The sequence below is a fragment of the Moschus berezovskii genome, chromosome 15 (genome assembly GCF_049115385.1).
Source record: "Moschus berezovskii isolate FMDL1 chromosome 15, NW_MosBer_1.0, whole genome shotgun sequence".
Taxonomy (NCBI): domain Eukaryota; kingdom Metazoa; phylum Chordata; class Mammalia; order Artiodactyla; family Moschidae; genus Moschus; species Moschus berezovskii.
In genome coordinates, this window is record NC_142474.1 from 29,260,771 (window position 1) to 29,273,634 (window position 12,864).

The following is a 12,864-nucleotide window of genomic DNA, read 5'->3' on the forward strand; positions in this document are numbered from 1 at the left end:
TTTCTAATCCTATGTAAGCAAGCATGCAAATGTTCACTGCTTCTCTATTTTAAATTAGCACTCTTCCAATGTAAAAACCTAGACTTCTCCAATTTTTCAAACTTTCTTATGACTTTGGAAGGTAGGGGGCAGTATAACCCTGAGTGTGACTCGTGTGCAGCTGCTCTCAGCAAAGCAGGTCCCGGTGCCTACCAGCTCCAAGAGGGGTTCCGAAGGTGCTGCTCATGGGGGGCAAAGGGACAGGGGGGCCCCGGGCAGGCAGCTGTCTGCAACCTCAGGCTGTAAACACTGGTTTCCCAGGAGGAATGTCAGTCAGAAGAGATGGTGGGCTTTCTTTATCACTGATGTTTTCTTTCACTTATAACAGTAAGCACTTATTACTTTTGTAACAAGAAAATGGCAAATAAAAAACTTCAGAGAAAGAAAAGGAAAGAACCGACCAGTAGGCACAGCAGAGCTGCTTCTGGACAATCGGAAACAGCCAGGGCACATCCAGTTCTTGGAGGTTTTCATTTCCATCAAAATGCTCCCCTCACACATGCTCCCACTAGTCCCATGAAAACACCTTCCACCTGGACAATACTGAGATGGCAGACAGAATCTGTTCTGATAAGCCTGGTGCAAAAGCTCACTATGAGCTTCACTACCTTCTCAGAAAAGGCTCCTCTCTCTACAACTGAAGCTCAAGACACTCCAACCAGGCCGAACTCGGCCAGATGACTCCCAACCCCAGGAAGCAGGATTGCATGCAGCTCCTGTCGCGGGAAGAGACCACCGAGCTCGCCTACTTGGGACCAACTGCTCCTCCAGCTGCTCTGAAAGCAGTGTCACGGCTGCGGGCACCAAGAGACAGACGAGAACAAGACCAGGGCAAGCGGGGAGACAAAGGCGAGCGAGGAGGCCAAGCTGGCTACACTCAGGATCAGGGCCAAAAGCCCCCACACCGCACCATCGGCACCCACCAGGGAGGGTGTTGTGAGAGCTACACACAGTAACACACACACAGTGAGGACACACTCTCCTCAGTATAACACACATACACTCTGCAGATTGTTTCTGCTTCAGAGACACTTGCACCATCAAACGTTAGTAGGTGACATTTTTTAATTGTGCTTCCGGCACAGTGGGAGGCTTCTGAAAGGGCGGCTGGCGAAAAACTCTGTGTAGTTTTAGAGAAGCCTGGCCTCCCCTGCACTGGTGGGCAGAGAAAAGGCACTTTATTCCAAAGCATCTCCTGCCCCAATCCCGAACCCTGGCATCCAGCACCCAAGCTCGTGAGGCCCTACCCTTGACCCCGGCATCGTGGGCGCCGCCCAGCCACCACCTCACCTGAACCGCGGGCGAGCGCTGCAGTGCGGTGCCGGGCTGTGCCGTCGTCTGGGCCTGAGACACCTGCTTGATTATGGTCGTTGGGGTCACCTGCCGTGCAATAATGGGGGTCCCGGGCGCCTGAAAGACAAGGAGTCGTCGCCTAAAAGGAGGGAAGTGAGAGGCAGCACGCCACAGGGTCCTTCCTTCAGCACAGAGAGCACACCTGGGCCCCCAGGATAGGTGCCAGAGTCAGCGAGGCCCCCGAATTGTCACCATATAACTATAACACACTCCTCAGCAGAGCCTCCCACATGGTCTTCCAGGGATGCGTGTATCTGGGAAATCAACACTTTGATTTCCTGTAATCACACAACAGCCAAAGTGAACATCTTACAAACATCTGACGCAACGGACCTCCACAGACCCTGCAAGCTGCTCAGGGCTGTTTCAGATGCTCAGGGAGGGCCCCTCTGTCTACAGTGCAGGGACACCAACTCCAGGGGATGAGGCTGAAGTCACAGGACGACAGAGCCGTCAGGACCCCTCTAGTCTCCATGTTAGTCTCTGACCAGTCAACCAGCTCAGAAGGGACAGAAAGGCACCAGGAGGCAGAACCTGGGGGAGGGGTAAGTCCCAGGCACTGAACCTGTCCTCCTGTCACAGCCTCAGGGTGGGGCACAGCTTGGGGGTGGGGGGAGTAGCCCCCAAGGCTCACTCATCTGTGTGTGGTCGGGGGGGCTGTTTAACACAGTTCTGCAAAGCTCCTCTGCACCCCCCTGGTCACAACAGCTAACGAGGCTCAGGGCTCACTGGGTCCCACGCTCCAGTGTCCTAACAATCCGTCAGGGCCCTACAGGGCGGCAGGATCTGCACTTCGCAGAGGAGGAAACGGAGGTGCAGAAGCGGGGGTGTCACAGGAGGGGGGAGGCGGAGGGGTGCAGGTGGGAGACCCGAGCTCCTCCTGGGGCAGCTGAGCCGTCCCACCCCCCCACAACCCCCCCAGGCTGGGCGCGTGCTCACCTGCACGGTGGAGATCTGCACAGGAGGGGCACTTGTGGGGGTGGCTGGGCGCGGCGCCATGGTGGTCTGCGGCTGTGCCTGGGCGTGGGCCTGGGCCTGCATCTGAGCCAGGGCTTGCTGAGGGATCATGAGCAGCTGCCCATTCTCGCTCCGCACGAGGACCATACCTGGGGGGCGGGGGAGGGGGCTGGTGTCAGGAATGCGCCCCAGGGCCAGACTCCACAGGGAGCCAACAGCCCTGAGGAGGAAAGGGAGCTGTGAACCCTGTCGCTGAGCCCTGAGCACACCTGCCGGCAGAGACGTGCACAGGACAACAGAGACATGAGAGGAATTTACACCGATTCGAGTAGCAGCCGTCAGCCAGGCAAGCAGAGCTCCTCACACCCCATCCACCCCACAGCACCCCATGCCGGCCTGCAGGTCAGGAGGCCAGGGAGCCAGGGCCTGGCAAGAGCCCCCGCAGCCAAGTGTGCTCCCCGCACAGGCTGCCTGGAGTGGCCAAGTGCACAAGGCAACAGGTGTCTCAGGACAGGTCACACCTGGAGCCTCAGACCCGAGCCCTGCCCAGGAGCAGGTCACCTCTCAAGCCCGCCACTGGCTCTGGGGGAGGCAGCCTGGCCTCTTCTCCCATCAGGTCCCCCATCCCTGGGTACTAGGCTGAACCTCGAGACAGCATTGCCCACCACCCACATGCCTGGGGCCGTGCCTGGAGTGCCCGAAGCCCAGAACAGGACCCCTCGTGTGTCCACGGTGACCTGAGACCCCCACCCACCCACAAAGACACAGAGGACCACTCACCCATCATGGGGCTCCAGCTACATCACTGGAAACCAAATCCTAGCAGGAAGTGTGGCATTAATTCTAGCTTCAAAAACCAGCACCAATTACATCCTAGATTCCATGAGAAACAGTAACACAACTTTCACACAATTTCCCATGACGGATAAGCGATGGGGCTGAAAGGGAGTCCTATGAACACCTCAACCCAAAGCCAGCCTCGCAGAGGGTGGGCACAAGGCATCCTATGGAAGAAGGACTCAGCCGGGCAGGGGAGTGGCCCAAGGAGCCCGCTGAGTAGGCAGCCCCACAGGGGCTCAAGGCCAAGAACCTCCTGCCAGCCATCACAACAGGCATTCCCAGCTGAGCCAGACGGGAGCTCCATCCAACGTACACGTCTGAGAATTCTTTGGAGCTGCTGGTCCCGGCTCCTTCAACACCCATCATCACATCAGGAAATACAGCCTTTCCCTGGGGTCACATCTGCAACTCTCAATCCAGAAGAACCACTTGTATGTGTGCCCATTATGAGAGCACCCTCCAAGACAACCCTTTCAAATGAGCCATGCTGCAGCAAAGGAAAAAGCAAAACAAAAAGACAACCCACAGAATGGGAGAAAATATTTCCTAACGACGCAACCTACAAGGGATTAATCTCTAAAATATACAAACAGCTCATGCAGCTCAATATCAAAAAAACAAACAAAAAACTTTAAAATGGGCAGATCTAAACAGAGATCCTTAAACAACTAAAAACAAATTTATCACATGATCTAGGGATTGCTATCCCACTCCTGAGCACATATCCGGAGAAAACTGTTATTTTGAAAAGATGCACACACCCCAACGTTCACTGAAGCACTATTTACAACAGGCAAGACAAGAAAGCAACCTACGTATCCACTGACAGATGAGTGGATAAAGACGACGTGGTACATAATATGTACAATGGGATATTACTCAGCCATGAAAAAGAATGAAACAATGCCATATGCAGCAACATGGATGGACCTAGAGATGATCACACTAAGTGAAGCAGGCCAGAGAAAGACAAATATCATAGGACATCACTTGTATATGGAATCTAAAAAACTGATACAAATGAACTTACTGACAAAATAGAAACAGACTCAGAGACTTAGAAAACAAACTTACTGTTACCAAAGGGGACGGTGGGAGTGGGGAAGGGTAACTTAGGAGACGGGGTTTAACATATACACACAGCTACACATAAAACAGATAACTGGGGCTTCCCTGGTGGTCCAGTGGCTAAGATTCTCTGCTTCCAATGCAGGGGGCCCGGGCTCAACCTCTGGTCGGGGAACTAGACCCCACATGCCACAACTGAAGAGTCTGTATGCCAAAACTACAGAATTCTAATGTGTACATGCATGTGCTCAGTCGTGTCTGACTCTCTGCGACCCCAAGGACCACAGCACGCCTGCCAGGCTCCTCTGTCCAGGGGATTCTCCAAGCAAGAATACTGGGTGGGGTGCCATTTCCTCCTCCAGGGGATCTTCCTGACCCAGGGATTGAACCTGTGTCTCCTGCATTGGCAAGCAGATTCTTTACCACTGAGCCGCCGGGGAAGCCCAAAGAATCCAAATGCCACAACTAAAAGTGCCTACATGCTACAACTAAGACCTGGCGCAGCCAGATAAATGAATGAATCTTTTGAAACGGATAATCTGCCAAGGATCTACGGTACACTGCAGGGAACCCTGCTCAACATTCTGTGGTAACCTAGATGAATGAATACATGCATAACTGAACCACCCTGCTGTACACCCCAAACCAACACAATATTGCAAATCAGCTATACTCCAACATAAAACTTATAATGAATTTTAAAGTAAAACTAAAATAAAGACAATAACGCATATTTAACTTATATGCAGAGTATATCATGCAAAATACCAGGCTGGATGAAGCACGAGCTGGAATCAAGATTGCTGGGAGAAATATCAATAACCTCAGACATGCAGATGACACCACCCTTATGGCAGAAAGCGAAAAAGAACTACGGAGTCTCTTGATGAAAGTGAAAGAGAACAGTGAAAAAGTTGGCTTAAAACTCAACATTCAGAAAACTAAGATCATCGCATCCGGTCCCATCATTTCATGGCAAACAGATAGGGAAACAATGGAAACAGTAAGAGACTTTGGGGCTCCCAAATCACTGCAGATGGTGACTGCAGCCATGAAATTAAAAGATGCTTGCTCCTTGGAAGAAAAGCTATGACCAACCGAGACAACGTATTAAAAAGCAGAGACATTACTTTGCCAACAAAGGTCCGTCTAGTCAAAGCTATGGTTTTTCCAGTAGTCATGTATGGATGTCAGAGTTGGACCATAAAGAAAGCTGAGCACTGAAGAACTGATGCTTCTGAACTGTGGTGCTGGAGAAGACTCTTGAAAGTCCCTTGAACTGCAAGGAGATCCAACCAGTCCATCCTAAAGGAAATCAGTCCCGAATATTCATTGGAAGGACTGATGATGGAGCTGAAACTCCAATACTTTGGCCACCTGATGCGAAGAACTGACTCACTGGAAAAGACCCTGATGCTGGGAAAGATTGAAGGCAGGAGGAGAAGGGGACGACAGAGGATGAGATGGTTGGATGGCATCACCAACTCAATGGACATGAGTGTGAGCAAGCTTCGGGAGTTGGTGATGGACAGGGAAGCCTGGCATGAAGCAGTCCATGGGATCACAAAGAGTCAGACACGACTGAGCAACTAAACTGAACTGAAAGACAATAAGCCATATTTTCAAAACAAAACTAAACACAGCTGCTGCAAATAACTCACTGTTTTGAAACCTCTAAAACCTGGGAGCTTGTTAAAGCACTGAGGAGAGAAAGGCCTGGCAGGCTGGCAGCCAGAACTGATGTCCACGCCCTGAGAAGTCTGTACCACGCCCAGGACAGGCTCAGGCCACAGGGCAGCTCAAGGGGGTTGCACGGTCATCAACGCTGGCCCATGCTTGTGCTGAGGGCCCCAAAAGAGGGGACCTGGTGACACTCCCAGCCACTCACTCACCAGTTCACTCAGGCACCATCCGGAGACCCCACTCCTTCATCACAGGGACTCAAGGGAGCAGGGCAGCCCATCAGGCCCTGCAGTTTCCACAGCTGGACACCCCAATTTCAAGCTGATGCCTACACTTTATCAAATACTTATTTGCTTAAAAAATGATATTCACAGAAATTCAAAGGAATATTTAAATAACATTCAAGAAAAGCAATGTGATTAATATGCCAATCAAGTGACAGTGGTCTTTTGGACACAACAGTCTAAAAAAAACAGACTGGGCCATGCAGTGTGCCGACAGTGAGAGTGAAAGCTGAGGACAGAAGCAGAACTCCTGCCAAGAAGTAACGTGGGACTCTTGCAGTGATGAGACCTCTCGGCAGCACAACCAACGTCTCCAGTGGGAACAGACCCGGGAAAGAGAGAACCAGGACAGCTGTTCCGGGCACGAGGGCCATGGGCAGCACCAGCCAGCAGCTCTATGGGTGGCAGCTCCAGAAGGTGTGGCAGCTTCCCTGGGTACCACGCATACAGCCACTGATTCCGACAGAAGTGGAGTCAGGCATGCCCGTGACACCTGGGAGAATCTGCCACACAGTCATGACATCATCACACTCTCTGAACCTCATAAACTCTGGTCATAATGCTCATTTCTAACAGATGACTCTGCAGTACCACTCAAAGGCAAGGAAACACAACTGTCTCAAAATGTAACTTAAACAAACTTTAGATAAAAGATCACAGAAAAGCAACCATCTGTGTTCACAACAGCAGCACCGGGCCTGGGACTCCCAGCACCCTGGACCCAGGGAGGACCAGGAGGCCATCTGAGCTGTCATCCCTCTGCTGGCGCAAGGCCAGCTCTGGAAGCAGTCAGGGAAGGGCCCCTGCAGGCGCCACCCTCCCGCCTTACAGACACACAGCCCCCAGGTCCCCCGCACAGACACCCTGGCGGTCCGGTTGCACCATGGATCCCACCAGGCCCCTCCCTGCACCCCTCAACCACCACTCAGGGTGCTCTGGAACCAAAACCAATCAGTGTGCGCAAGCAACAAGCATGACACAGCGAGTTCACACAGCAGAAAGCAGCTCACACTTCCATGTTAAATAATGTTAACATCTTTCTTAGCACAGACACAAGTGTTCATGAGAGCAAACTTGAAAAACGCGGAGACGAACCCGGAAGACGGAACTCTCAGGAGCCCGCCCCCTCTGGCTACAAGACTCTGAGTTTCTTTCCACCCTCTGTTCTGTGAGCACGTGTACAACATATGTGTTTTGATAACCGGAAAGAAAATTGGGGTAATTCTGTTGATATTCAGCTTGGTGTTTTCTTTTCAAAACCATAATTTTCAGTGGCTACGTATTTCATCCAAAACGTATTTATAATTTCTTTATTGATGAAGGCAGGCAATTTTCTACTCTTTGTCATTGTGAGAGCTCAGGATTTTACAGAAAGACACGCAGCATAAACCCACAGCACCCGTGTTAAGGCCACGCTGCGTGTACACATACCTAAGACAGACACAACACCTCCTGTTTGGGAGGCTGGGCGCCCACAGGCATAGAATGCCGTGAGCTCTGTAGAGGGGGGGCCACGTCCCCGTCACAGCCCAAGAACAACAACAGTCCTTAGGACTAAATGAGCCCCACCCTCCTGCAACAACCAGAGTTCAAGATCAACTCCAGCATTTGTACCCAAGGTTACAATTTCCCTGATCCCTTTCATACCAACATTTTTCACTGTATTTTTAACCAAAATGTAGGTCAGCCAGAGATACACGACAAATTAAACAGGCATTTTCCACCCCGCCTGGGATCCTCCACCTGGAAGTCACCACTTCTGGGGAGACAATCTCAGCATGGCCTTCAGTGCTCAGCTCTGCCCTTGCCCCCAGGACACACGCATGTCCTTCAACCTCGGCTGGGGGCTCCCAGGCCTGGCGAACGGCCCAGCTGCACTGGCACAAGCAGGGAACGGCAGTTGGGTTGGAGGGGCCAGACCCTTCTCTGCCCTCCCACCCACCCCCAACAAGCATTCCTAGCACCATCACTAGCCAGATGGCTCGGAGAGTCTGCAGAGATGGTGTGATGAACGGCAGACCCTCCATAATCAAGATGCAAAATAAAACTGCCCCTGAACCCTGACATGAACGCTTAAGAAGCCAGAATCAGACCAGGAGCAGAGGAATGCAGAGGTGTGACACAGCCGGAGAACGAGAGAGTCATGCAGGGAACCTGGGAGGGGCTCCAGGACTGGCCCATCCAGACCCCAGCCCGCAGCAGCAGCAGAGGAGCCCAGCCTCGTGGAGCATCTGAGACCCACGCCCAAGAGAAAAGCCACTGGCCAGGGTGTGACAGGGACCTCCTGCCACACCACCCGCAGTCCTGCCGGGGGCCCCTCCATCACATCCCTGTGGGATGGGGTCCCCCAGCTACTCTACCGGAAGCAAACTCAGCAAGACACCAGCATAGACACCAGCGACGCTTATTACGGCCTAAACATTCTTACACTCTTAGGGCTGCTTGCCTTTTAAATCACCTAAAAGCAAGTGCCTAAACCCGCAGAGCTGTGGCTCCAGGAAGGCTGGTGGTGGGGGCAGACGTGTGGGAGGCGGGGCTCCCGTGTCCTGGCCTCACCTCAGCCTCACAGGGCCTGAGCACTGAGGGTGGAGCAAGACTGCTGCAAACGTAAAGAAGGGTTTGTCTGCCTGCACTGTCAGTGCTTTCAAAGCTAAATGTGAGGAAACACACCTGAAACCTTTGATCAAAACAAACAGCAACAGGGCTTCTCTGGTGGCTCAGTGCTGAAGAATCCACCTGCCAATGCAGGAGACACAGGTTCAATCCCTGATCTGGAAGATTCCACGTGCCTGGGAGCAACTAAGTCCATGCTGAGCTTGTGCTACAGAGCCGGGGCACCGCAAATACTGAAGCCCCTGTGCCTTAGTGCCCATGCTCTGCAACAAGAGAAGCCGCCACAAGACTGAGCACCACATCTGGAGAGTAGCCTCTGCTCGCTGCAACTAGAGAAAAGCCCACGCAGCAATGAAGACTCAGCACAGCCACAAACAAATACATAAATAAAACAATTTAAAAAACAAGAAAAGCCCTGGGCAGGCAGACCCCACCCACTTCTTCCAGCCTCCAAGTCAGGTTTCCCCCACAGAAACAGGGCTCAGGGTCATGGCAGAGCACGGTTGGAGATTTAGGACTCCACACCTGATTTTCACTTCACATCACACAGTGACTTTCAAAGTTTTGATGAAACCAAGCATCGGCTCTAAGTGAGGTATGGCATCACTGGGCCTCAGACGCTGCGCCTCAGAACGTCACTCCCAGGGTGGACATATATGTACTTAACGGCTGATTCATGCTGTACAACAGAAACCAAACGACACTGTAAAGTAACTACCCTGCAATTAAAAATAAGGAAAGGAAAGAAGCTCACTGCTGTGCACACACACAGCAGCAGAGCTGTCCCCACGGGACAGGCTGGAGAATGAGAACCAGGACGAGGTGGGCGCTTGCGGGGTCAGGCTGGAGGGGGGCTTTCCCACACCAAGCACGTCCACACAGGCTGAAATCCAGAAACGGACCTGCTTAGAGCACAATTTCTGAAAACAAAATTGTACACCAAACGACTAAATAGTCAGTAACCACAACTGTCTTACCTACTTTAAAAATCGACCATAAAAATGTCCATCAAGGAATTCCCAAAGCCAAAAAGCAGACACTCAACCTCACTGACAAGCCAGGAGAGGCAAGTTTCAGGAGAGGACCATCCCCCAGACACAGCTCAGTGTCCCTTCTACCCTCCGGCCCTGGCACGGCCAGGGGCGTGGGGCAAGCTCCAACACTGTGGTGTGTGCCCCCAGACCCAGCCACTGCAGCACGGGGTCCCGGTGCGGCGGGACTCGCCCTCAGGGCTCAGGCAGCCGCACCCCACACACAGGCCACTGGTGCGCTGCCAGGGACGCGGGCCCTGGACGTGCAATGGGACGGGATGTGAGAAGACAATGGCACCATAGCACACGTGACCAGCCCATGGAACAGTCATGTGTGCGCACTCGGTTATGTACCTGAGAGATAAACACCCTGTCTAGACACACCTCAGGGTATTGTCCTCCAGGAAAAGGTCCTGCCACTTCAGTGAAACCCCAGAAAGGAAGACAACACCAAGAAGTGTTGGGGTGCCGGAGCCCCCCAGCCCCACGGTCCTCTCAACCCTTGGGGCGGCCTCCACTTCCCTCCTCTCCGAGGTCCACCACCAAGGGTGCCACCCGCGTGTCCCAGCGGCCAGCGCTGCCCCGCCCTGTCTCAGATGCTGCACTCACCCCCTGTGTCCTGGGCCGGCTCTATGGCTCCGAGTACCTGTCACCTCGCTCCTTTCTGGGTGACTGAGGGAACACGATGCCACAGAAGGACACGGCGAGTGCCCCTAAGGGCACAGCATGACGGAGGGAAGGTCTCCCTCCAACTTGACACAGGCCTCACCCGACACGGTAGCACACGTCCACGCATCTGCCCAACGAGGTGCCGTGGCTCAGTGCCCGCACCCCCACATGTCCACACACAGCAAATGGGAAACAACCGTGTGGCCCAGCGGGCCTCTCCACCCATCTGTGGAGGACGTCTCTGTGTAGCATGCCGCTGGCCCGGATCCCCCTCTGCCTCTCTGCTGTCCTCACCTTAGTCAGCCCAGAGCGGTTCCCAGCGCCTCAGGTTTTCAAGAGCCCTGCAACCCACAGGTCTCAGAGGCCTCCCCAAGCTCCTCTGGAGGCTCTGAACCACCCTCCCCACACTGGATCTGGTGCCCAAAGCTTGCGCCCATCAGCTGCCAGGGCAGCTGTGCTGAGTGGTCAGTCAGCGTCCCAAGGGCCTGGTGCCCCTGACTGCAGCCTCCCCAAACTTCTGGAAGAAAGCTGGAACATGCTTCACTGCGACCCATGTCCCAAGTTCTGAACACTCTGCGCTAGCGGACAACTTGCATCCACGCGTGATTCAATGCAGTCCCTCTTGCCCGCAGATGTCTGTTCCCTTCGCTTTGACTGGCAGCAGCCAGTCTGTGCCCCAACCCCGACACACAGCACTGAAAGACCCCAGCTGGGCACTTCTCCACTCAACCCAGTCCACCCTGTCTTTCCTTTATCTTCCCTTTCCTCAAATTTTCCCTAAACTTTATCTTCTGTTGTTTTTATTATTCACTTTCTGTTCCTTCTGGGGGTAAGAAAGTGTGTAAATAAGTAAAAGATCCAGCAGATGCTCCTCCCAGAACAGGGGAGGGAGTGCAGCCAGGAGGCAGGGACCTGGAGCACCCCTTCCCTCCACAAAGCTGTGCATGTCGAGAGCTGCTCGGGAGACAGGGCAGGAGGGGAACACATAGGACGCTTTGGAGGAAACTTCCGGGCCCTTCTCAAGGTCAATAAGCAAACAGATGAGAACCCCTCTTCCAGACAGTGTGCTCAGCAGGCTCTGACTCTGAGGACAGGTCAGTACCAGCTTCTCCAGCCTGAACGCCATAGATGTGTCCATCTCCACCCCCTCACATGCTCAAGGGCTCAGTAATTCGGTCTTCAGCCAAAGAGGCCAGAGCAGAGAGGCTGCTCTGATCTGAGAGCCAAAGGCGGGAAGCGTGGCCCACTGCCCTGACCCCATCCCACCCTGGGCTCCAGCATCCAGGCCGAGGGCCAGCGCAGGGCCTGGGTCTACGGCAGCTGACTGAAGCCCAGGGTGGGTCTGCATGCTGTGAGACATCTGGACAGTGCGAACTGGGCATGGTTTCCAGGGAACCAAGGTCAGGTTGCAAACAGTGCACACGGTCCAGGATTCATGGCAAACTTCAGCCACCTGCCCTCACTCATCAGAAGGCCCGAGAGAAAGAAGCAAAACCAGAGACTGAACCACCTTTGTTCATTCACTGCCACCAACACTCACTGAGGACCTACTCATGCTGGACTGCGTGGGGCCCAGAGAAAAACCAGACATGCACACTGGCCGGGGCTTCCTACACGGGGGATGAGGCAGGCACTAGCCACAACCCACCGCCTCCCATCAACACAACCATCTATCAATTACTGTCATTGATCCGTTGATGCCAGAGCCATGCTACAGGGGGAAGGTGTCCAGTGCTCGGTGCAACCAGGGCGCACTCTGGTCTAAACTGAAGGGCCTCAAAACGACCCAGGAGGGAGGAGAGGAGGTCAGCATCAGGAGGGGTAAGGCAGGGCACCCCACACTGCAGCACGGCAGGCAAAGACCACCCAGGGGCACGCCAAGGGGAGAGCCAAGGGGACTGAGGGCTGAGGTCCAAGACCTGTAGCCACCCATCAGGAGGGCCCTGGGCCCAGGCGGGAGTCATGGGTCTGCAGGAGAAGCCAGAGGACTAGGAAGGTGAGGAGCTGAGGAGCACACAGCTGGGTTTTAAATAACTGAATGGACCCCACAGTAGCAGAAGAGGCATCTGATAAACTCAAAATCTACTGGACTAAAAAATAAATATCCTCCGCCAGGAAAAGCAAACAAACGGTCTCAGAAGACAAGGAACCTCACTAACTCTCTGAAATGAGCCTCCAAACTCCCACCCCCAGTGGTAAATCCTCAGGAGCATTTCCTTTGGTATCAGGAACAATTCAAGGGTAGCAGCAGTACCCATCTACCCAACACCATACGAGTGATCCCAGCAAACCCCACAGACCAGAGCACAGGTCGAGAAGCAGGAACG

At 53.6% G+C, this 12,864-nt stretch overlaps 1 protein-coding gene across 3 annotated transcripts in view; it reads right to left on the bottom strand.

The window, feature by feature from the left end:
- Positions 1–12,864, bottom strand: part of TAF4 (TATA-box binding protein associated factor 4) — a 62,011-nt gene that overhangs the window by 24,947 nt on the left and 24,200 nt on the right. For all 3 annotated transcript variants that reach the window (XM_088843912.1, XM_088843911.1, XM_055433931.2), the window contains 2 exons: positions 2,332–2,498; positions 1,330–1,449 (listed from right to left, as the gene is read on the bottom strand). In XM_088843912.1, the coding sequence (XP_088700038.1) occupies positions 1,330–1,449; positions 2,332–2,498 (287 nt within the window). The remainder of the gene's footprint in view (positions 1–1,329; positions 1,450–2,331; positions 2,499–12,864) is intronic.